General features: G+C 47.5%; 1 protein-coding gene across 4 annotated transcripts in view; it reads left to right on the plus strand.

Annotated features, from left to right (window-relative positions):
• The window catches only part of PPFIA3 (PTPRF interacting protein alpha 3), a 417,083-nt gene that overhangs the window by 117,148 nt on the left and 274,702 nt on the right, over window positions 1-25,233 (plus strand). For all 4 annotated transcript variants that reach the window (XM_082273791.1, XM_082273792.1, XM_082273794.1 and 1 more), the window contains exon 3: window positions 3,021-3,185. In XM_082273791.1, the coding sequence (XP_082129917.1) occupies window positions 3,021-3,185 (165 nt within the window). The remainder of the gene's footprint in view (window positions 1-3,020; window positions 3,186-25,233) is intronic.

Consider the following 25,233-nt stretch of genomic DNA (forward strand, 5'->3'; position numbering starts at 1 on the left):
ACTATGTACGGCCAACAATCTGTGCGTGTGTATGGGGCTTTATTTCATCTGCACATGATTGGATAATGGATGCATGAAGTGATGTCAAAACATTTTGAGACTAGTTTTGTTGCAAACCAACAGACGGCTGCGCAAGGCTGCACACAGTCACAGAGAGCACCGACCTTCATAAGTCAGTGTGACAAATTCTGACCACATGTCTTACCACGTCTGCTATTTCATCATGGACAGCAAGTTAGAACAAAGAGCAAATGTGAAATTCTGCGTGAAACTAGGCAAATCTGCCACAGAGACGTTTGACACAATTCAGCAGGTTTACGGTGATGCTGCAATAAGTTGTTTGTGGTGTTTTGAGTGACACAAGAGCTACAAGAGCGGAAGAACATCACTGGAAGACGACGAGAGATCAGGAAGATCTTCAACGAGCCCAACCCCTGAAAACTTCAAAACCATTCGGAAACTTTTGCATGATGGTTGTTGAAGAACAATTGCGAAAGTCACTCAAAACACCTTGAATAACTCATTGTAGCATCACCGTTGTAGCATCTTTTTGGAGGATCCCATATCTGGCACCCCCCCCCCACCACCAGGCGGACAGGCGAAGCACCGCACATTGACGTGTCATCAAGTGATGTCACGTGTAGCTCCTCCACACACTGCGGCCCGGAACCTCCTCTGCAAAAACGACGCTGACTGACCTGAGGCGCCAGACAGAAATACATGTAACTGGCAGTGGCACACTTACTATGTGCTACTGGCAGTGGCATCACTAGGGTTGGTGTCACCTGGTGCAGTAAACCATGGTGTCACTCCCCCCCCAAAAAAATGATTTTCCTGTTTTCTGAAAGTGCGCCAAAGATGCAGCATGCAGGACTTTTGGTGCGCTTTTAGAAAATGCAGAAAAAAACGCGCAACCTAATACAAATCTATAGGACTGCAGCTATAACTGCAGGTAAAATGTAGAAAGACCCCCTTTACATTACACAGCCCCCGTACCTCTGGACCCCTTTACATTGCACAGCCCCTGTACCTCTGGACCCCTTTACATTACACAGCCTCCATACCCCTTTTGCAATTCACAGCCGCTGCTGCACCTCTGGACCCCTTTACAATTCACGGTCGCTGCACCTCTGGATCCCCTCAACATTACACAGCCCCCCACACCTTATTGCCCCCTTTACATTACACAGCCCCCCACAACTCTGGACCCCTTTACATTACACAGCTCCCCCTACACCTCTGAACCCTTGTATATTACACAGCCCCCCCCTGGGGCCCCTTTACATTGCACAACCCCCCCCATGAGCCCCTTTACACAGCCCCCCATGGGCCCCTTTATATTGCACAGCCCCCCATTGACCCCTTTACATTACACAGCCCCCCATGGGCCCCTTTACATTACACAGCCCCCCTAAACCTCTTTACATTACACAGCTCTTCTCACACCTCTGAACCCTTTTACATTACACAGCCCCCCATGGACCCCTTTACATTATGCAGCCCCCCATGCGCCCCTTTACATTACACAGCCCCCCTAAACCTCTTTACATTACACAGCTCTTCTCACACCTCTGAACCTTTTTACATTACACAGCCCCCCATGGACCCCTTTACATTATGCAGCCCCCCCATGCGCCCCTTTACATTATCCAGCCCCCCTATTAACCCCCTTTACATTATAGAGCCCCCCCCCATGGAACCCTTTACATTATACAGGCCCCCCATGGAATCCTTTATATTATACTGACTCCCAGCTCTCCCCTACCTTTTAGGAGGAGAGCGGAGCGGGAGGCGGTGTGTCTGAAGCAGAATGGGGGGGGGGGAGAGAATCACTAGCCCTGAATAAACAGCGGGAACTTTGCTAGTTAACAGCAGGTGATTGGTTGCTAGGGGGTCCCAGCAACCAATCACATGCTCATAAAGTTATCTTCTACAGTTCCTGCTGTTTATTCAGGACTGGTGATTCTCTTTTACTAGTACTGCTTCAGACACACTGCCTCCCGCTCCGCTCTCCTGTGCCAGTGAGCGGCAGAGGCAGTCCGGCAGCCGGCCCTGGGTGTCATCCTGGTGCTCCCTGACACCCCCCCAATGTGTGGCACCCGAGGCCGACCGCAACGCCCCCCCCCCCCCCCCCAAGCCTCCCTGTTGGTACGCCACTGGTGAGAAGGCTCAACTCCTTTAATTAATCAGCTCAACAGTCTGGGGCTTTCATAAAGGTTTTCATAGGCACCCTTCAGAATTCTGTCAGGGCGCTTTGTCAGTGCTTTAGCCTGATTCATGTACCTTTCAGGAACAGGTACATGAAACGTGTCGGTGCCTGCACTGATGTCAGAGTGTCCATACTGGACACTTCTTCAGTGCACTCCTTTCCTTTCTTCCTGGCTACTATGCCCGCCACACTGTGTTCTTGGCTGCATTACTTTAAGAATCTGTCACTGCCTTAACGACAGGTTCTTAAAGTGGTGATAGTAAGAACTAACTGAATATGCTTTTTTTTACTCTTTAGATCCGGGCTTGCTGGATACAATTAGGAGCTTACTGACTGCCTTTGCTTGTTGCCTGGAATTTTTATTTTTGCCGAGTGCAACAACTCTCTGCTGCAGTAATGTATGTTGCTATTTATGCGGATTGAGCCTTAAGGGCCATACACACTATCAGATTATCTGAAGACTTTTTCCTTCAGATTTACCTTTTCTATGTAGTGCAAGGGCCTGCCGGATTGCATACAAATTGAAAGTGTTTAGGTTTGACCTCATATTATATGGTTATGGTAAATCTACAGACAAAAGTCTTCAGATAATCTGATAGTGTGTATGCTTACGCTTTAGAATTTTCTGCAGGTAATGACATTTATTCAAAAAAAAAAAAAAAAGGTCTTTAAGGTTTGCAACTAAGGAGGTAAAGGGTTGAGGCACCTTTGGGAGGGGATGTCTTCCAAGGAACAAAAATTCTGGTTGTTTGATTTTTGGATTTGTTCCCATAATCCTTTACTTATCCTTCTGCTGTCTCCATATCTACAGTTGCTTTTGGAGCATTTGGAGTGCTTGGTTTCACGCCATGAACGTTCTCTGAGGATGACTGTTGTAAAGAGGCAGGCACAATCGCCAGCTGGGGTCTCCAGTGAGGTTGAGGTGTTAAAGGCTTTGAAGTCCCTGTTTGAGCATCACAAAGCCCTTGATGAAAAGGTAAGAAAACGCTGTCTTTAAACACCAGCAAGTAATATATCTATATGTACATTCAGTGGCTAGCAGCATTCCACCCCTTGCTTCATCTCTCCCAAGCAGGGTGTCTGGCTGAATAATTGAAACCAATAAGGTTGGCAACTTCTAAGTGCACAGTCTGTGTTCACTTTAACACAGGTGCTTTGCTGAGCTTCTGGGTTCACGGAGCTTTTTAACACCAGTACAGTTCTCATCTTCCTGGGACACATGGTGACTTGTGGAATTTTGCTTATAAGACTTCAAGTTACTATGTATGGATCAGTTATGATTGTAGTTGTAGCATTTTAAAACTAGTCTACCAGGACCCAGGCCCCCTTCCCTAATGAGGAAACATTAGAAAGGATGGGACCCACCAGGCATTTTAGCATAAGTGTTTCTTCTATCCATATGTGATACATGGGGGAAAATAAATTATTTATCCCCAGCAGATTTTGTAATTTTGCCCACTTACAAAGAAATGTAGCCAGCCTGTGGGAGCCAGAATTATTGTTGGTTGGTAGGAGATCAAATACTTATTTCTCTTACGTCCTCTGACAGTCACCACCCATTCATTCAGCCTTCACTAATGGGTAATGGTACCCTCTGCAGGAGCAAGCTAGGCAGTTTGAAAGGTTAATAAAAACTTTTCTATACTTAGACACACCTCTAGGGGGCCACCCCACAGCCATTATCCTAAACCAGTTTTCACTGTTCCTCAGTTTTATGTTGCCTAGCGTCAGGAGTAGTCTAGCTCTTCCTTGCTGGGACCTAGCGTCTCAGTTCTTTGTTTTTTTTTCCAAAATATGTTTTTTTATTTGAAAATAGATTTTTATTTCTCTCACTATCGCTAGTTAGTCAGGGTATTTTCCTAGAGGACTACAAGCGACAGCAGAGCTGGGCCTCGCACTGGACAATATAGATCCTTATGGAGTCCCAGCCTGCCAACGAGCGTCGCAGGTCACTGGTGCACCCTGGCCTTGCAACGACAGTGCCCCTCGGGATGGGGACGAGCCTGCGGAGGTCCATCTTTGCCGAGGGTGTCTCAACTTCGGAACGCCCGCGTGTTGCTAGCATCCCTCCCTGGGTGACGGCACCCCCACTCAGGGTGGGAGGTCTCCCGTATCAGAGCGGTGCCCGCTTTTTCTGGACTGGTGAGTTCTACTACCCCCTTGTCCCTGGGACTAGGACCTGTAAGGGGGTTCTGTGATCCCACTCTTAGGGGATGGCAGTGCTGGTGGTCTCTGTGATATCCCCCTTCTGGCCAGCATGGTTAGTTTCCCTCCCTCCCTGGCCCTGCTGAGGGCGCTGTGCGGGGTACTTGCTGTACCTGGGGGGTGTGGGGGGCTCCATAGCTTCAAAGGGTTCTCCCTGGGATCCCCTGTGGTGGCCAGATCGTGCATATGTGCTGCAATTGGCGCTGTTTCACACGGCCACCATCTTGGATAAGGGCAGGTTGTCTGGGCTCAGTGTAAGGGCAGTAGCCATTTTAGGTTATTGTCCTGTGGGTAAACGCCTAGTAAGGGCGGCGGCCATTTTGCCTGTGATTTTTCCCATTGACTTTCATTAGGCACCATTTTTTTGTGGCTCAGGACGGGCATAGGCCTCTGGGGTGTGAGGTCACTTCCTCCCTCTCTTCCATTTTCTGTCACAGCGTGTGGCAAGTACTGATACTGTAGGGGGATTTTTACTGTTTTCTCTGGCATTTTCCTGGTAAAACTGTTTTCTCTTGTGGCTACTGCCTTTTCTGAAGGAGCTCTTCAAATAGTGCAAGTGGCGGTGGGGGTCCGCGGGAACCGCCGTTTTAAAGGTCCAGCGTCCCATTAATTTTTAGGTGCAAATATGGACTCCCAGGATAACAAATTCCCCACAGACTTGGTTGGGGCTTCGGGAACTCCTGAATTCTCTTCCATGGCCTCATTATCTGGTGCTCTTGCAACTTTGGCGTCCAAAGTGGATCTGCTGATGTCGGAATGCACTTCTCAAAAACTGCCTATGCCCTCCCAGTCCTTTGACTCAGAGCCTGATTTGGTTGCCATGGACAACGTCCCCCCAAAGGGGTCCCTGTCCTCCCCTTTCCCGAGGGAGAGGAGGAGGAATTTTCCTCCTCTGTGGCATGGGAACGCGCTGCGATGGACGCACTCATTAGTTCCATTAGGGAGACTTTGAATCTTGGCGATGAGCCATCTCAGTCAAGTAAGTGGGCTGCCTTTGGTTTCCAAAGGGCCCAGAAGTCAGGTCAGGTTTTCCCTTGCCCTGAGGCGTTTCCCGAAATTGTGAACGACCAATGGTGTCGCATCAAACATATGCTAGTGGTGCCTAAGTGTTTTCACTACCGCTATCCCTTTGCAGAGGCTGTGGACAAACGTTGGACAGTGTCCCCTAAGGTGGACCACACTGTTAGTAGGCAAATAAATTCACCTTGATTCCGGTGGAGGACTCTCCGGTGTTCAAGGATCCGGCAGAAAGGCGTGTGGAGGCGCTTTCCGGGCACATGTATTTGGTGGCAGGCTCCCTGCTCAAACCTGTGTTTGCTTCGGTGATTGCCTCTCAGGCTCTCACTGCATGGCCCAAGGTGCTTTGGAGCACCCTGGTGGCAGAGTGGGCCTCTCCAACTGCCCTTGACATGGTGAATCAGATGACCCAGACCAGGATGTACCTGTGTGACGCGGCCTTGGATGAGGCTCCGTTAGTCGCTCTGCTATCTACGGTCGGGGTCGCGATCCGCCGCATTATTTGGCTGAAAAGCTGGTCGGCTTACCACGCTCCCAAGAAGACTGTGTCTGATGTCCCTTATGTGGGGAGTCGTCTTTTTGGAGACGCTCTGGATGAGTTGATCAAGGGGCTTACGGGGGGGTACTCTTTTGTCCCAGGTCTCTAAGGGAAAGGCCATCCGCGCTAGGCGGGGACCTTCTTTTAAAGTTCAGCGTGGGTCCCTTCGTGCCTTCGGGGCACAGGAAAAAGGAAAATCATTCAAGCCCTCCGGTGGTCACAAGAAGCCGTAGTCGGGTAAGCCAAAGGCCGGTCAGACCGGTTCAGCGGCCCAGTCCACTTCTTCCTGAAGGGACACCCTCACCCGTTTTAGGGGTGGGGGGACATCTGCGTTGCTTTCTGGAACCCTGGTTGTCCAGAATTCAGGACAGGTGGGTTCACGAGCTGATTCATTCAGGGTACAAGATCGAGTTTCGATCTCGCCCTGCAGACAGGTTCTCCCCTTTAAATCGCCATCTGACTCCTGATCGTTTCAGAGATCTCATGGGGGAACCCGCGATCCCCTGGTGGACGCCACGGACGTGTTGGTGGTGCCCTGGCACCGGTATCGGCTGATTCATGCCTTCCCTCCTCATACAAGATCTGCTCGCCCAAGGAGTCATTGTGCCAGTGCCTTCACGGGACAGGTTTCACGGTTTTTATTCCAACCTGTTCACGGTGCCCAGAAAAGAGGGCAACGTGCGTCCCATTCTGGACCTAAAGTCTCTGAACCGTTTTGGTGCAGAAGTTCCGGATGGAATCCATCAAGTCGGTGGTGGCGTCGTTGCATCCAGGGGACTTCCTGGCTTCAATCGACTTGAAGGATGCGTATCTGCACATCCCTATCTTCGAGGGTCATCAGAGATATGGCAGAGGAGCATTACCAGTTCGTGGCACTGCCCTTCGGTCTCGCTTCAGCTCCCAGGGTATTCACCAAGGTTTTGGCTCCAGTGCTGGCTTTGCTGCATTTAAGGGGGATTGCAGTCCATGGTTATCTGGACGACCTCCTGTTAAGGTCGAGCTTGTGTGCAACTTTGACGAGCGATCTGTCTGTAACGGTTCAGACGCTCCAGGAGTTCGGGCGGACCATCAATTTTCAGAAGTCCTGACCCTGCGGGATGAGATCAGGTCCCTCAAGGACAACGATCTCTCCTCCTTGCGGGCCTGTATGCGGTCCCTGGGTCTGATGGTTTCGGCCTTCTAAGCCATCCCGTTTCACACGAGAACTATGCAAGCAGAGATTCTGGCCAAGTGGGACAGAACGCCTCAGTCTTTGGACAGGAGGATTTCTCTGAGCCACCTCGCAAGATCAGATCTTTTGTGGTGGCTCCGGTCACCAACTCTGACACAAGGTAAGTCCTTCCGGCCTCTGCTGTGGAAGGTGCTCACCGCGGATGCCAGTCTATCAGGCCGGGGTGGAGTTCTAGGCACGCTTTGTGCCCTGGGGACGTGGTCGGTGGAGGAGGCCTCCTTATCGATAAATATCTTGGAGCTCCGAGCAATCAAACTCTGCCTGTTCCATTGGTCACCTCGGCTTCGGTGTTGCCTGGTTCGGGTTCAGACGGGACGCGGCACGGCAGTGGCTTATATCAATCACCAAGGGGGCACCAAGAGTTTCCGGGCAGTGGCTGAGATCCTAGCTTGGGCCGAGACGCACGTTCCGGCCATTTCGGACGGTCACATTCCGGGTGTGGAGAACTGGCAGGCGGACTGTCTGAGTCGCCAGACTCTGGACCAGGGAGAATGGTCCCTATATCCAGAGGTGTTTCGTCTCCTGTGTGTCCGGTGGTGGTCTCCGGACGTGGACTTGTGCGCGTCCTGTCTCAACAACAAGGTGGGAAAGTTCGTGGCCAGAACCCGCGATCCTCTGGTGGACGCCACGGACGCGTTGGTGGTGCGCGGGCACCGGTATCGGCTGATTTATGCCTTCCCTCCGATTCAACTGTTGTCCAGGTTCATCCGCAGGTTGGCATCGGAACAGATGAATGCAGGTCATTCTGGTAGCCCCAGACTGGCCGCGTTGCTCTTGGTACGCGGACATCATGCAGATGATCGTCGAGCCTCCCTGGCGGCGTTCACTAAGAGACGATCTTCTGTCTCCAGGGCCGATCTTCCATCCTGCTTTACAGTCTCTGGCTTTGATGGCGTGGCTGTTGAAAGCCAGGTCTTGTGAGATAGGGGTCTGCCAAATGCTGTCATTCCTACCTTATTGAAGGCTCGGAGAGCTACCTCTAGGAAAATTTATCATCGCACCTGGAAGGCGTATATTGCCTGGTGCGAGTCGCACGGGTTTCATCCCCGCTCTTTCTCGGTGGCGAGGATTTGGCCTTCCTGCAGGAAGGCGCTGACCACGATAAAAGTTCAGTTGTCAGCCTTAGCCATTCTGTTCCAGCATCCCTTGGCGACTAATTCTTTGATTCACACCTTTTATTCAAGGGGTGCGGCATCTGGCTCCCCTGAGGAAGGCCCCTTTGCCCCCCTGGGACCTAAATTTGGTGTTGTCCATGTTACAACGGCCTCCCTTTGGGAACATCCCAGAAATACCTCTGCCTGTGTTGTCCCAGAAAGTTGCTTTTCTGGTAGCTATCACATCTGCTTGCAGAGTGTCTGAGTTGGCGGCTCTGTCTTTCTATTCGCCTTATCTGGTGCTTCTTAGGGAGAAAGTGGTTCTGCGACCCAATCAGTCTTTTCTCCCCAAGGGGGCCTCGACTTTCCACCTTAATGAGGATATCGTGTTGCCTTAGCTTTGTGCGAAGCCCAAGCATCCCCAGGAATTTGCCTTGCATTCCTTGGATGTGACGGGCGGTCTTTTAGGAAGTCTGATTCTCTGTTTGTCCTTCCTGAGGGACCTCGGAAGGGTTTGGCTGCGTCCACGGCAACCATTTCTAAGTGGATGAGACAGACAATTGTTCAAGCCTATTCAATCAAGGGTAAGGTTCCTCCTTTCCCTGTAAAGGCTCATTCTACTAGAGCTGTCCGTGCTTCTTGGGCTTATTGCCATCAGGCTTCTGTGGCTCAGGTGTGCAAAGCAGCGACCTGGTGATCTGTGCACACTTTTACAAAATTCTACTATTCTTCCTGTACTGGTATCCTTGGATGCTTCCTTTGGCCGCAAGGTTTTGAGTGCGGCAGTTGTTTGAAGAGACGTTTTTTTCCGATCTCTTCCTGGGGTGTTTTCTTTGTTCTGGGTTAGCTCTCGTTTTTAGCTATGTTGCCCTGTGGTCTCAGGTTGTCTTCTGGCCCGGTTGTTTCGTTGCCTTTTTGATAGGTTGCGTTTTCCCACCCCTCACACCTGCACTGCTTTGGGACATTCCACTAGTGAAGGCTGAATGAACGGGCAGCGACTGTCAGAGGACGTAAGAGAAAATAGAATTTTTGTAAGAACTTACCATTAAATTATTTTCTCTGAGTCCTCTGACAGTCGCCGCCCCCGCCCCTCTGGTTCTTGGATATGGGGGTTATTGCCTTCCGGTACTGCTTGCTACAAACTGAGGAACAGTGATAACTGGTTCAGGATAATGGCTGAGGGATGGCCCCCTAGAGGTGTGTCTAAGTATAGGAAAGTTTTTTTTAACCTTTCAAACTGCCTAGCTTGCTCCTGCAGAGGGCACCATTACCCATTAGTGAAGGCTGAATGAATGGGCGGCAACTGCCAGAGGACTCAGAGAAAATAATTTTACAGTAAGTTTTTAAAAAAATTATATTTTCTCTTACGTTCTTTGACAGATGCAGCTTCATATCTTCTTGACCATTAAATTATGCTGCCCCCTACAGAAGTAGGACACTAGGCAGGAACAAACTTCACCACACCTATGGGGCAGTCCCTGCAGGCATAACCCCACACACTCTGCTACAGCCCTCAGTTTTGTTTCTGCCTAGTTTAGGAGTAGAACCTAGTTCCCTGCTGTGATTTCAGTCCTAGCTGTTATTTTTTGGGAACTTTTTTTGTAATTTATTTCTAGTTAGAGTTCCTGGAGAACTACAAGCAACAGCCGGCTGGGTTTCGGACTGGATATTGTAGATCCTTAAGGTCTCTCAGCCTGGCATGCGAGCATGAACAGGTTATAGTCCAGCACTAGGCCTCACCAGGCCAAAGCCCCGTTGGACAGGGACGAGCACCTGCGAGTGGACCATCTCGCTGGGATGCGAACAACCTGGGATGCCCTGAGTTGCAGCGAACCCCCTGGCTGGCAGCACCCCCACCCTGGGTGGGAGGTAGTCTGTTTGGAGCGGTGCCCATCTGATATTGTGGTATGGTGAGTAAGTGTCCCCCAAATTCTCTGGCGGTCTCGGGGTGGACGTGGGCCTTCTCCGTGGAATAGTCGGACCCTCGGGTATCCCTCAGTTCCCCTGGCCTCTCAGGTATACCAGGCCCCCCCTCAGCGGTTTTCCCCTCTCCCATGGCAGGGCGGATATATTGCGGCAGTTCTGCGGGGGGGGGGGAGGGGGCGTTTCTCTGGTAGGGTCTCCTTCTGGGGAACCTCCGAAGCCTTTTGCCTTCTGACCCCCGCTCCAGGTGTCCTGGAGACCTCATGGTGCACCATGGGGGCCACCATTTTGCAGTAGACTTTTTGCTCTGCATTAATGTTAAATTTTTCTTCATTGCAATGCATGGGCAGCCATTTTTTGTAAGCTCCCCATAGGAATGCATGAGGCGGCCATTTTCTTGTAGTCCACGATCGCTGGACAGCAAAGGGAGACACTAAAGACTCTAGGCATGACCCAGGTGCTTTTCTATTTCCTGTGTCAGATCATTCTTTCTGCTGCACAGAACATTCCTGGAAGTCTCCTGCTCGGTTTGGTAATGTGTTTGGACTCCCTTGTGGGTATTCTTCACTCACACTGCTGACAGTCTGTGTTAGACTGGGACTTGCTATACCGCTAGTTCAGCGGTGCGATCGCGTTTTTGTGACTTTTTTAAATTGACACTGCATCTTTTTATTTTCAGTGTAAATGGAGTCCCAGGGCAAAAATTCACCTACATACCCTCTGGGTTGCAGCCCCTGTCTGCTTTTACAGCAGTTTTGGAAAGCCTGGTGTCAAAAGTGGATTTAGTGTTGAAAAGTACCAATAGCTGTAAGCGCCCTTTGCCTTCGCCTCTCTCTGTAGTATTTTCAGATTCTGAGGCAGATATGGCCGCCGCAGACGCACACCACCTTGGTGGCTCTGTGTCATCACATTCTGATGGTGAAGAGGACATGTCCTCGTCAGCTGCCGCACGGGAAACCGCATTGGTGGAAGCAATTATAGTTTCAGTGCGAGAAACTTTAAAACTGGTGGATGAGTCTACAGTGTCAGGAACGCAGGAGTCTTTTGGCACCCCCAAATCTTAGAAATCAGGCAAGGTGTTTCCCTGCCCGGAACTTTTTGACAATATTGTCAATGAACAGTGGGGGTGCATCAAGCACATGCTAGTGGTGCCCAAACATTTCAAACGCCGCTATCCCTTCGTGGATGTGGTTTCCAGTTGGTGGACTGTGCCACCAAGGGTGGATCATCCGGTTTCCAGACTGAATTAGTACAATGTGGTCCGGTGGAAGAATCCCCGGCCTTTACAGACCCTGTTGATAGACGGATTGAGTCTGTCCCGCCATTTACATGTGTTAGCGGGCTCAATATTGAAACCAATATTTGTGACCACCCTGGTGTCACAGACCATCACTGAATGGGTTAAGATACTTAAAGGTCACTTGGAAATGGAACAGATTTCTCCAGGGCTGATTAAGCTCATGGATCAAACGGCTCAAGCCCTGCTGTATATATGTGATGCGTCACTGGATGCGGCTCCCCTGGTGGTCTGCAGTGGGGATTGCTATTAGATGCATGGTGTGGTTAAAGAGCTGGTCTGCGGACCAGGCTTCCAAAAAGGCTCTTTCTGATCTTCCCTTTACGGGGGAGAGGTTGTTTGGATCCTCCCTGGATGAGTTGATCAAAGGCCTTACGGGTGGGAAGAGTACTCTTCTCCCTCAATCTACTAAGAGCAAGGCGCCACATACAAGATGGGGGTCCTCTTTTACTGCTCATAGGCGGCTTTTTCGTGCCTCCGGGTTGCAGGAGAAAGGAAAGCCTTTCAGGCCTTCTGGGGGTTCCAAGAAGATGTGGTCAGGAAAATCGAAGACAGGCCAATCTGGAATTGCAAACAAATCCTCGTCTGCATGAAGGGGCACCCTCACCCGTTTCTGGGGTGGGGAGACTTCTTGGCTTCTTTCCAGAACCATGGACTTCCTTGCTTCAGGACAAATGGGTTCACAAACTGATCCAATCAGGGTACAAGATGGAATTCCAGTCTCGACCGTCGGACAGGTTCTTCCCGTCCAATCTGTGCCTATCTCTAGACCGGTTAAGGGATCTTTGAGAGGCGGTACAAGATCTGCTGTCACAAGGGGTGATTGTGCCAGTTCCTTCTCAGGAACGCCTTCAAGGGTTTTATTCAAACCTGTTTACCGTGCCCAGGAAGGAAGGCAAAGTGCGTCCAATACTGGACCTCAAGGCTCTGAACCGTTTTGAGTGGGTACAGAAGTTTCAAATGGAGTCCATTCGCACAGTAGTCTTTCATGGAGACTTTTTGGCCTCCATAGATATCAAGGAAGCATATCTACATCAGTGTTTCTCAACTCCGGTCCTCAGGGCACACTAACAGGCAGATTTTAAGTATTACCTTGGGGAGATGCAGACTAGAATACTGCAATCACTGAGCAGCAAATTATACCACCTGTGAGGTATTTCAGTTTTCTTGCAAACCTGGCCTGTTAGTGTGCCCTGAGGACCGGAGTTGAGAAACACTGATCTACACATCCCTATCTATGCTGGACACCAGTGCTTTCTTTGCTTCGCTATAGGAGAGGAGCATTATCAATTTGCGGCGTTACCCTTTGGCCTCGCCTCTGCCCCCAGGGTCTTTACCAAGATGCTGGCCCTGGTGTTGGCATTACTGCACCAATGGGGAATTTCGGTACTGGGGTACCTGGACGATCTCCTATTGAGGGCGGACTCTCATTCAGCCCTGTTGGGCGAGTTCGGTTGGAACATCAATTTCAAAAAATCCACCCTGATACCTTCACTGAGACTGGATTATCTGGACTCCACTTTGGCGAGGGTCTTTCTTCACCCGGACAAGCTGCAGAAGTTGCAGGGGGCGACCCGGCTGCTGTTGGAAAACAATCTGTCCTCTCTGCAGACTTGCATGCAGGTCTTGGGTCTGATGGTATCAACCTTCGAGACGGTTCAGTTTGCTCGGTTCTACACGAGACCCTTACAAAGGGAAATTCTTGTAAAGTGGAACAAGGATCCAAAATACTTGGACACCTTGATTCCATTGAATCGCAACATAAAGTCTGCTCTTCTATGCTGCCTTCACTCGTCAGCACTGTGCAAAGGCAAGTCCTTCCTTCCGTTGTATTGGACGGTGGTAAGCACGGATGCCAGCCTGTCAGGCTGGGGAGGAGTGCTGGGAAGGCTCTGCGCCCAGGGATCCTGGACAGTGGAAGAGTCCAAGTTGCCGATAAATATCTTGGAGCTCAGAGCGATAAAGCTTTGCCTGAGTCATTGGACAACTCGTCTGCAAGGTTGTCCGGATTCAATTGGACAATGCTACGGCCGTGGCGTACATCAATCATCAAGGGGGCACCAAGAGTGTCTTGGCGGCCTGGGGGTTGGCCGAGATTCTGGATTGGGCGGAGAAGTTTGTTCCAGCTCTCTCTGCTGTGCACATTCCAGGTGTGGACAACTGGCAGGCGGATTACCTGGGTCGTTAGGTGTTGGATCAGAGGGAGTGGTCCCTGCATCCGGAGGTGTTTCACCTCCTGTGCATTCAGTGGGGGACACCTGATGTCGACCTGTTTGCTTCTCGCCTCAACAAGAAGGTTCAGAGGTTTGTATCCAGGTCGAGGGATCCTCTGGCCGACCCCACAGACGCAGTGGTGGCTCCTTGGGGCCAGTATTGGCTGATCTATGCGTTCCCTTCGCTGAAACTCCTGCCGAGGCTTCTGCGCAGAATAGAGGTGGAAGGGATTCCGGTCATTCTGGTGGCCCCAGACTGGCCTCGCTAAGCTTGGTACACGGACCTGTTAAGGTTGGTCGCCGATGCTCCTTGGAGACTTTCTCTCAGGGAAGATCTGCTGTCTCAAGGACCGATCTTCCATTCTGCTTTACAGTCGCTGTCTTTAACGGCGTGGATGTTGAAAGCCAGGTATTGAAGGATAGGGGTCTTTCTGACTCTGTGATTCCTACACTATTGAAGGCCAGGAAGTCTACTTCCAGGAAGATCTATCATCGTACGTGGAAATCGTACATTTCATGGTGTGAATCGCTGAAAGTGCACCCTCGCTTGTTCTCGGTAGCTAGGGTTTTGACCTTTCTTCAAAGAGGGGTTGAACAGCGTTTGGCTTTTGGCAATATCAAAGGCCAAGTGTCGGCTTTGGCTATTTATTTCCAACGTCCTTTAGCTATGCATGCCCTTATTCGCACTTTTATTTAGGGAGTGCGTCATTTGGCTCCTCCGAGGCAATCCCCTCTGCCTCCGTGGGATCTGAATTCGGTGTTATCTGTTCTTCAAAAACCACCGTTTAAGAACATTGGGGAGATTCCCCTATCCACTTTATCTCAGAATGGTTGCCTTTTTGGTGGCTATCACTTCTGCCTGCAGGGTGTCTGAATTGGTGGCCCTTATCTGGTGGTCCACAGAGATAAGGTGGTACTTCGACCTAATTAGTCCTTTCTTCCTAAGGTGGTTTCTGATTTCCATTTAAATGAAGACATCGTGCTGCCTTCACTCTGTCCTAAGCCCAAACATCCCAAGGAAATTGCTTTGCATTCTTTGGATGTGGTTCGGACAATTAGAGTTTACCTGGCGGCTACTGAATCTTTCAGGAAATAAAACTCTCTTTTTGTCCTTCCCGAAAGACCTCGTAAAGGATTGGCTGCGTCTGCTGTGACCAAATCCAGATAGATCAGGCAGACGGTGGTTCAGGCTTATTCACTAAAGGGTCAGGTTCCTCCTTTCCCGGTGAAGGCACATTCTACTCGAGCTCTGAATGCCTCTTGGGCATTTCACCATCAGGCGTCAGTGATGCAAGTTTGCAAGGCGGCTACTTGGTCATCGGTGCACATGTTCACAAAATTCTACAAGGTAGATGTGTTGGCATCTTCGGATGCCTCTTTTGGCTGCAAGGTTTTGCAGGCTGCTGTCTAAAAGAGAACTTTTTTCTCTTTGAGGGTGTATGTTTTTTTCTAGGTGAGCTCCAGTTTTTCCTGGTTGAGCTCCTTGTTTCCTGGTTGGCTACGTTTAGCCTTGGGAAATTACGTTGTTCTTTGCATTCTTTTTTGCCACCCCTCATGTAAATACTGCTTTGGAACATCCCAATTGTCAAGATGATATGAAGCTGCATCTGTCAATGAACGTAAGAGAAAATTGGATTTTTGACTTACCGTAAAATCCTTTTCTCTGGAGTTCATTGACAGATGCAGAACCCACCCCTCTGATTATGAGTGGAATGGGGTTGTTGTCTTCTAAGCACTGCTTGCAACAAAACTGAGGACTGTAGCAGAGTATATGGGGTTATGGCTGCAGGGACTGCCCTGTAGGCGTGGTGAAGTTTTTTCCTGCCTAGTGTTTTACTCCTGTAGGGGGCAGCAGAACCTAATGGTCAAGAAGATATGAAGCTGTGTCTGTCAATAAACGTAAGAAAAAATAATTTTACGGTAAGTCAAAAATCCAGTTTTTACTCACTGAACTGCAACTCAATTTATAACATTTGCACCTGGATTTTTGGTTGATATTCTGTCTCTATCATTTAAAATACACCTATTATAACAATTATAGACCCTATATTTCTTTGTAAGCGGGAAAACTTACAAAATATTCAGTGTATCAAATATTTATTTCCCCCACTGTACATCTGGTCTACCACCATACATGTGAATATTCTTAATAGAGAATAGAGACCTTTTTTCTTCCTGAGCAAAATTCCACATGGCGATCTTTCGTTGGGAAATATGTCATAGAAAAGATCCTTCCTTTTTTATGAAGCTAAAAAGAGACATACCAAGATAGCATTCTTACAGAAGGCCTATTTTAAAAAAAAACTGCATATACCTTAATTATGGAACAATTACTTCAACCAGGTCTTCAATGGGACAATCATGCAGGGCAAAGTTTAAGGGAGTTTCTAATCAAGCAAATATGCACAATTTTCAGTAGAGCAAGAACTCAAAGACTCCAGAAGGCTGCAATACCGTATCTTTAAAAGGATCAATGAAAAGTAGACCAACTTCATTGGCTAATGTCTATTTCCCGAATACTGACTATGTGTTAAAAAAAGTAGCAAACTATTTACAACTGTTTTCCACAGGTATGTTAATATTAGGAGGGGATTTTAACATAATGCCTAATCCCTTACAAGATAGATCTAACAGCAAATCAGCCACCCTTTATAGAGCACATAAACTCAAAACCTCTCTAGGCTTTGCTCCTGCACTACTTCCGGTGTACATTGAGCACAGAAGGGAGAGACTTTACATTTTATTCATTACCACATGAAAAATATTTATCAACTTTATCTTTATTTCACAGCAAGATCTCCCAGTTCTGTCTAGTGCCAAGATAGGTGTACAATCCATTTCAAGTCACATCTCCATTTCTATCAAACTATCTTAATTAACCTCCCTGGCGGTATTCCCGAGTGTGGCTCGGGGTTAACTTTCAGTACCAAAAGCGGTAACCCCCGAGCCATACTCGGGATTTTCCCAGAATGTTTCTCACCTTCCCTGTGATCCCCTGCCGTCCTCCCTGACTGTATCATGCCATTTCACCACAGGATTTCACCTGGTGACTATTCCAGTGCCCTGCCTGTGCTTTTTCAGTGCTTTGTGCATGGAAAATTTTGAACGACCATGGCGTCCAAAAAGCGTTCTTTTTGCACAAAAGCGCTTTTAGACGAACTGGAATACAGTGACAGAAAAACTCAGTTACTTTAAGAACTGAGCGATAGCGATTCGTGGGAAAATTCGTCATCAGGTATGGAAAGTGACGACTGCGATGATTCTGATGTCTCTTTCTGGCACATAGCTTGTGGAATTTGGGAAGTATATCAAATGATTTTTCAGAATTTCCAACAGAGCGATGTGTCAGAAAGAGACATCAGAATCGTCGCTGTCGTCACTTTCCGTACCTGATGACAAATTTTCTCACGAATCGCAATCGCTCAGTTCTTCAAGTAACTCAGTTTCGCTGTTGATGTTTTCCAGTTAGTCTAAAAGCGCTTTTGTGCAAAAAGAACGCTTTTTGGACGCTATGGTCATTCTCAATTTTCCAGGCACAAAGAACGGGAAACGCACAGGCAGGGCACTGGAAAAGTCACCAGGTGCAATCCTGTGGTGAAATGCCATGATACAGTGTAATCTGTTAGGATCACAACTTTGTATCATGTCATTTAGTGTATTTACATTTTTTAAATTGCTGCCGGTTCCACCCCCCTACATCGACCGAGCACACAGCGGGAGGACGGCGGGGGGATCACAGGGGAAGGTGAGTTTTAAAATGTAAAACAACAGATTTCCATGCAAAACAATGTACCGCTTTTAGCACAGAAATCTGGACATAATCAGACCGCCAGGGAGGTTAAGTAAAGAACATGATTCATGACAATGGATCTAAAACAACACTTTATTTAGCAATCAATCCAAATTTCTATGTGTCAAACTTATGTAGAGCACTGGCTCCAGGGGAGGTTGCAAAGGGTGGTGATTAATGGGGAGTACTCAGATTGGGCGGGTGTGAAAAGCGGGGTCCCCCAGGGTTCTGTCCTGGGGCCAATCCTGTTTAATTTATTCATAAATGATCTAGAGGAGGGGATATCTAGTACAATCTCAGTATTTGCGGATGATACTAAACTAAGCATGCCAATATCTTCTGGGCAGGATGTGGAAACCTTACAAGCGTACCTGAACAAAATAATGGGGTGGGAAACTACATAGCAAATGAGGTTTAATGTTGAAAAATGTAAAGTAATGCACCTGGGTGCCAGAAACCAGAAAGCAAGCTACTCACTAGGGGGGGAACCTCTGGGTGAGTCTAGGATGGAAAAGGACCTTGGGGTACTGGTAGACAACAGGCTTGGCAGTGGCATGCAATGCCAAGCCGCTGCAAGCAAAGCCAACAGAATATTGGGATGTATAAAAAAGGGGATTCACTCCAGAAATAGAGAGATTATTCTCCCACTCTACAAGACTCTGGTCCGGCCACATCTGGAGTATGCTGTCCAGCTCTGGGCACCGGTCCTCGGGAAGGATGTGCTGGAACTGAAGAAAGTCAAGAGAAGGGCAACAAAAATAATTAGGGGAATGGAGGACATCAGCTATGAGGAAAGACTACAAGCACTGAACTTATTCTCTCTGGAGAAGAGACGATTGAGGGGGGGGATATGATATCAATGTACAAATACTGTACTGGCGACCCTAGCATATGGAAAAACCTATTCAGAGAAAGGGAATACAATAAGACACATGGCCACTCACTAAAACTAGAGGAAAGGCGGTTTAACCTTAAAATACGCAGGGGGTTCTTCACTGTGAGAGCAGTAAGGATGTGGAATTCTCTTCCACAAGCAGTCGTATCAGCAGGGAGCATGGATAGTTTCAAAAAACTATTAGATGGGCACCTTAAAGACCACAACATACAGGGGTATACAATGTATGGTTAGCAGCAAACACACACACATCATAGGTTGAACTGGATGGACTGATGTCTTTTTTCAACCTCACTAACTATTAGGGATGTAACGATATCAAAATCTCACGGTACGATACAATTTCGATATTGACCTCACGGTACGATATTTATTGCGATATTGTGGAAGAGCTCACGGTATTGTTAAATAGCTCATGATAGTGTTTGTGATGATAATAGCGAAAAAATACCGACATTTATTCTGCTTTTGCCAGTCAACAGGCAATTTATTGTTGTATTTATGGATCCATGACAACATAAAACACTGATCACATAGTGCTTTTAAAGTGCAAGTTGTAGTCAGGGACATCAATATTCTGTATAGTAATATTTGGTTGCATAACTGATTCTTCTGTGCAATGTTCAAGTTAAGAAGCAGCTAGAACAATTGTAAACAAACAATAGGCAATTCCCTTTAAGTGCAAACAAAGATCAAGTTAAGTCAGGTTTAAATGTACAAGGCAAATAAAAGGCAGCCTTTTAAAACTGGTATTTAGGAACATAACTTAAACTTAAATAAAATAGTCAGTCAAAAAGCCTTTAAAAAAAACACTGACCTATCATTTAGCTTATGTTCACGTTTTTCATCAGAAAGATCAAAATATCTACATTGCAAGAAAAAAAAAAAGAAAAACAGTAAAAAAAATCCTTAAACTCTGGTCTATGTAGTTAACAATGATTTGTTCCGCGGGACTGTGTTTATTCCTCTTGCTTTTTGACGGACACCTGTCCTTTTAATATTGTAACCCAACCACGACGATATCGAGACACGACCACGACGATATCGAGACACGTTTCCCACCGCAATATCGTCAATATTGTTACATCCCTACTAACTATGTAACTATATGTAATTATTTCACTAAAAATACGACCCCAGACATCTTCCCAATGAATATCTGTAAGGCATATAAGTGTATCTTGCACATATATTTTAATTAAAATAGCCTCTCAACTGAAAAAAGGAAAACTGTCCATTTTTTGCTTATATGGTAGTGCTTCTAAAAGCAAAACATAAGCAGTCCTAGCTGCAGCGTGTAGCCCGAGTGTTATTGCTACAATATTTTCTAGAAATTACAGCTAAAAGGAGTGTATTCCTAATAAGGAATTTCTATTATGAATTTCTATATGATATAAAAGTGGGAAATAATGTACTAGAGCCCTCGTGGAAGCTAAAATGACCACACACATTCCAAAAGTAAAAGACCCACAGAGCAGAAATATGCAAGCAACAAAGGATATAGTCAAACAATTCCATCACTACCACACCACTCTGTATAACTTGCCACATTAACATAAACCCACTACTGTGGTAAAATAGAGAGCTTATAATTTACTAAAATATCTACATTACAGTAAATTGTTCACACAAGCTAAAACTTCTTTATGGGAACAGTCTTTTAATGAAGATGAAACCTAGATGAAACCGAGTAATACACAGTAATATACGTAAATATTTCTCACATTTTTTTAAAGTGGTTCTAAAGCCTTAAGGTAAAAATCCTTCTGTACTGCAGTTGCCCCAGACCCCCCCCCCTTTTCCTTACCTGAACCTGATCCAATCCAGGGATTTGCAAGAGCGCAGCTGCTCCCACCGCTGTCTCTCTCCTCATTGAACAGATTGATAGCAGCGGGAGAAATTGGCTCCTGCTGCTGTCAATCAAATCCAGTGACAGAGGGGCGGGGCCGAGTCCCGCTGTGTATGTGTCAGTAGACACAGCAGCGGGACTTAAGAGCGAGCGTACACGGGTGCCCCCAGTGGCTTTCCCTGGGCGCACCTGATAAAAAGGAGGGGCCTAGAGTGCCAGTGAGGGACCCCAGGAGAAGAGGATTGGGACTGCTCTGTGCAAAACCATTGCACAGAGCAGGTAAGTTATTTTTATAAAATAACCTACCTGCTCTGGGGCATTTGTTATTTTTATTAAATAAAACAAAGCTTTATAACCCCTTTAATACCCTCTTATTGAGCGCTCTCAATACTTTAGCCACAACAAAAGAAGCCCCCATCTTCAGTCTGGAAGATCGTACTTCATTTATACTTAAGCCAAACAGGATGTACAACAATTAAAAGCCAATATCGCTATTGAACATACATTTTAAAAACCTAGCTAAAATCATTTCTTATCAGCTATTTCCACATTTAAATAGACTTACTCCCCTTCACCAGGTAGGCTTTATGCCAGGAAGATAGGGCTAGAGATAACACCATTAAAGCAATCAATGTCATCAGTTGGACCATATCACAGAACCTCAAATGCAGAGAAGGCCTTGGATAGAGTAGCCTGGGACTACATATACTGAGCAAAATTATAAACGCAAAACTTGTTTTTGCCCCCATTTTTCATGAGCTGAACTCAAAGATCTAAGAAAACCGGGATTCATCAGTGAAGAGAACACCTCTCCAAATTAAAAGGCAAGCATTTGCCCACTCAAGTCGGTTACGACAACGAACTGCAGTCAGGTCGAGACCCACGATGAGGACGACGAGCATGCAGATGAGCTTCCCTGAGACAGTTTCTGACAGTTTGTGCAGAAATTCTTTGGTTATGCAAACCGATTGTTGCAGCAGCTGTCCGGGCGCTGGTTTTAGACGATCTTTGAGGTGAAGATGCTGGATGTGGAGGTCCTGGGCTGGTGTGTTTACACGTGGTCTGCGGTTGTGAGGCCGGTTGGATGTACTGCCAAAATTCTCTGAAACGCCTTTGGAGACGGCTTATGGTAGAGAAATGAGCATTCAATTCACGGGCAACAGCTCTGGTGGACATTTCTGCAGTCAGCATGCCAATTGCATGCTTCCTCAAAATTTGCAACATCTGTGGCATTGTGCTGTGTGATAAAACTGCACATTTTAGAGTGGCCTTTTATTGTGGGCAGCCGAAAGCAACCCTTTGCAATAATCATGCTGTCTAATCAGCATCTTGGTATGCCACACCTGTGAGATGGATGGATTATCTTGGCAAAGGAGAAGTGCTCACTAACACACATTTTGACAGATTTGTGAACAATATTTGAGAGAAATAAGCCTTTTGTGTACATAGAAAAAGTCTTAGATCTTTGAGTTCAGCTCATGAAAAATGAGGGCAAAACCAAAAAGGTTGCGTTTTTATAATTTTGTTCAGTGTATTTGCGATTCTTTCCTACAGAGGGCTCCACCCCGAAAATGATGGCATAGATATCCTCCTTTTATCAATGCCTCACAGCAAAACAATAGTGAATGGGCTCTTCTCAGATACCATACATATACACAATAAGCCCAGACAGGGCTGTCCACTCTCCCCTCTCCTTTTCATACTATCGTTCGAGTCCTTCATTAGAATGGTTAACTTGACAGAAGACATCCCTGACATTTATGTGGGTGGCAAAGAGAATATCAAAATAACTGCATATTTATTTTACAGTCACTAGTGACTTTCACCAATTTATAAAAGGCCTTTGATCTGTTTGGATATGTGTTGAATCAAAAAAAAAAAACCTTAAAATTAGAAATCTTTAACCTAAAGCGAGTGTAAATGATCACCTTGTAAAACAATCTAATCAGTTTAAAATAGAAATGAAAGCCCAAACACTTGTGTATAGTGTGGCAAAGCGTTGCTCTGCCAGGGTCTAAAAAAATGAGGAAAATTGCAAGGCGCTGGTAAATGTTTTTTTCTTTAAATGGAACTTTTTCCGTTCTTTGTTATTTTGTTCCTGTGAGAATCTACAATCAACTGCCGGACTGGGTGACAGACTGGATAATCTAGATCCAGAGGGTCTCCCCAGCCTGGCCACGAGCTTGCGCTAGCCTCAGCTCCACGCTAGGTCATCCAGACATAGCCCCACTGGACGGGAGCTGGCCTGCGAGTTAAACATCTCATAAGGGCGCTTACAACCTGGCCTTGGCCTGAGTCGCAGCATTCCTCCTGGCTGACAGCCGCCCACATTCCGATGGAGCGGTGATGGGTCAGGAGTGGTGCCCACCCTGTTCCTGGTAGCTGTCCCCACTCTTCCCCTGGAGGGTTTTGAGGTGGACGTGGGCCCCTCCCTGGGACGGTGGGACCCCCGGGTTCCCCTCCTTCACCTCAGCCCCTCTAAAATGTTGGTGGTCACTGTAGGTTATTCGGCCCCCCCTCCCAGTGAAGTTATGAGCTCGCTTTTGTCACATGCTCTTAAGGGGGGCTTGTTGGAGTTGCTGCTGGCCAGGATTTTTTCTGGTGTGCAACGGGGGTTAAGCAGGTTCACCACCCTGGGAGTTGGTGACTAGGGCATGGATATCCTCTGGGCTCCATGCTGCAGTTGTTGGGCTGGGGGAGCGGATGGTTTAGCATCCGTTGGTCTGTGCCTCACGCGACTGGATCTGGCCAAAAATTTAGGCCACGGCTTTGCAGCCTACTGGTCGGGAGCTATGTGTGGCGGCCCCAGTGAGGGTGGCTGAAGCCACTACCCTCTGTTTAGGCATCCGCCCTCCCCTCCGCTACCCCTGGGTGGTCGGCTCTGCTAGGGCTCGCGCCCAAGCAGATGGGCGTTTACAAATATTTAGGCCACGGCTTGTGGCCTACTAGGCCATGCGGCTGAATTGGGCCCCCATAAGGGTGCCCTGCCTGCACGTCCGCAGCGTGGCAGGCAGCCCCCCTTTTAAAGGGGCTATTTCCTATTATGCGGGCCTCTATGGAGGGGCTCGGATGGTGACCCCCTTGTTTTTTCTCTATCGTCCATCAACAGACGCAGCCTCATCTCCATGAGCAGAGTGGGTTATGCTGCCACCTGCAGGAGTAGTCTAGGCAGTACATTAGTACAAAACTTTTAACATATGCACTCCCACGGGGCTGTCCTCCAGGCATAACCCCCCCCACTGACACAACCCAGCACATCAGATTGTTTCTGCCTAGAGAAGGAGTAGGACCTAGGTTTCTTGCTTTTATTCTTCTTCAGAATATTTTCTTCTTATTTCTCTTTACTCACTAGCTAGCTAGTGTTCAGGGAAGAATTTTCCTGGTTATCTACAAGCAACGATGCCGGCTGGGGCTTTGCACTGGATAATCTTGATCCTTATGGTCCCCCAGTCGGTCTGCAAGCATGAGCAAAATATAGTCCCGACCTAGGCCTAGCCACGACGGTGCCCCTTTTCCGGATGGGGACGAGCCTGCGAGCGGATGCCTCGATGGGACCCGACGACCTGGAACGCCCCGAGTCGCAGCTTACCCCTCGGCTGGCAGCACCCCCACTTCGGGTGGGAGGCAGTCTGCCCGGAGCGGAGCCCACCTGGTCCATGGTATGGTGAGTTAATGTGCCCCCCTTGCCCCTGCTGGCCTTGGGGAGATGTGGACCCTCTCCTGGGGATAATGGGATTTGTGCCTCCCAAAAGATCTCCCTGGCCTGCCCGTTGTCCGGTCTATGTGTCCTACCCTCCCCCCTTCCCTGTCCCTGCGGTGGCTGTGTGTCTGGAGCACAAAATGTGAATAAAATCAGCGCAATCCCAAAAAAATGTATAATAAATTAAATTACACCCCAATGACAGCATGCATTCAGTGTTTTCTACAAATCACAAACATCAAATAAATTATTATACATTAATTAAGTGAATGCAGTGACAATAAAAAAAGTGTAAACAGTGATTAAATAAATAAACAAATATATAATATGTAACAGTTAAATCACAAAAAATCACAGGACAAAAATACAAATAAAATGTGCACCATAAGACCAATATATAAAATACAAAATTAATATTGGTGTACCAAGTCCATAGTGAAAACTAATATTTTTCCTTCTGTGCCGTGCAAAGACAAATATAAAGTTCTTGTGCTCCAATTCACACACAAGTGCCTGTGTGTGTGCTTGCACAAGTGCAAGCGGGGGCGGAGCCTGCGTACACACGCTGCATCTGATATCCGGTTAAGTGCTTAAGTGCCTGGATGTGTGAGTGTATTGGTTTATATTGTTTAATATTCAATAAAATACTATTCAGAGAGCACTAGGAGCCTTTTCTTTTTACCTTCACATATAAACGGTACCCCCGAGTTTGAAAGGAGGAGGAAGAGGAGGTGATCTTGATATATTCTTAGCACCATTGTAGTGCAAACAGCTTATCTGGCTCATTGAAATATATGGGTCAGAGTGTGAGGTGAGCTGCTATTGAGCACTTAATTAGCACTTGTGTGTGAATTGGAGCACTAGCACTTTATATTTATCTTTGCACGGCACAGAAGCAAAATATTAATTTTCACTATGGACTTGGTACACCAATATTAATTTTGTATTTTATATATTGGTCTTATGGTGCAGATTTTACTTGTATTTTTGTCCTGTGATTTTTTTGTGATTTAACCACTGTCACATATTATATATTTATTCATTTAATCACTGTTTACACTTGTTTATTGTCACTACACTGTGTAGTCTGCTTTGGCGCTGCATTCATTTTATAATCTATGTGTGTCTGGAGCGCCTGGCACCCTGGGTGGGGGGGGGGGGGGGTGACATGGTACCTTGGGCTTGCTGGTCCCTGTTGTGGTTCCTGAGGCCTTCATGTGTCAGTCCCTAGCCGCATGGATCGCCGTGGGCGCCGCCATCTTAAGTGTGGGC

The sequence above is a fragment of the Pelophylax lessonae genome (genome assembly GCF_965119305.1).
Source record: "Pelophylax lessonae genome assembly, chromosome: 12".
NCBI lineage: Eukaryota > Metazoa > Chordata > Amphibia > Anura > Ranidae > Pelophylax > Pelophylax lessonae.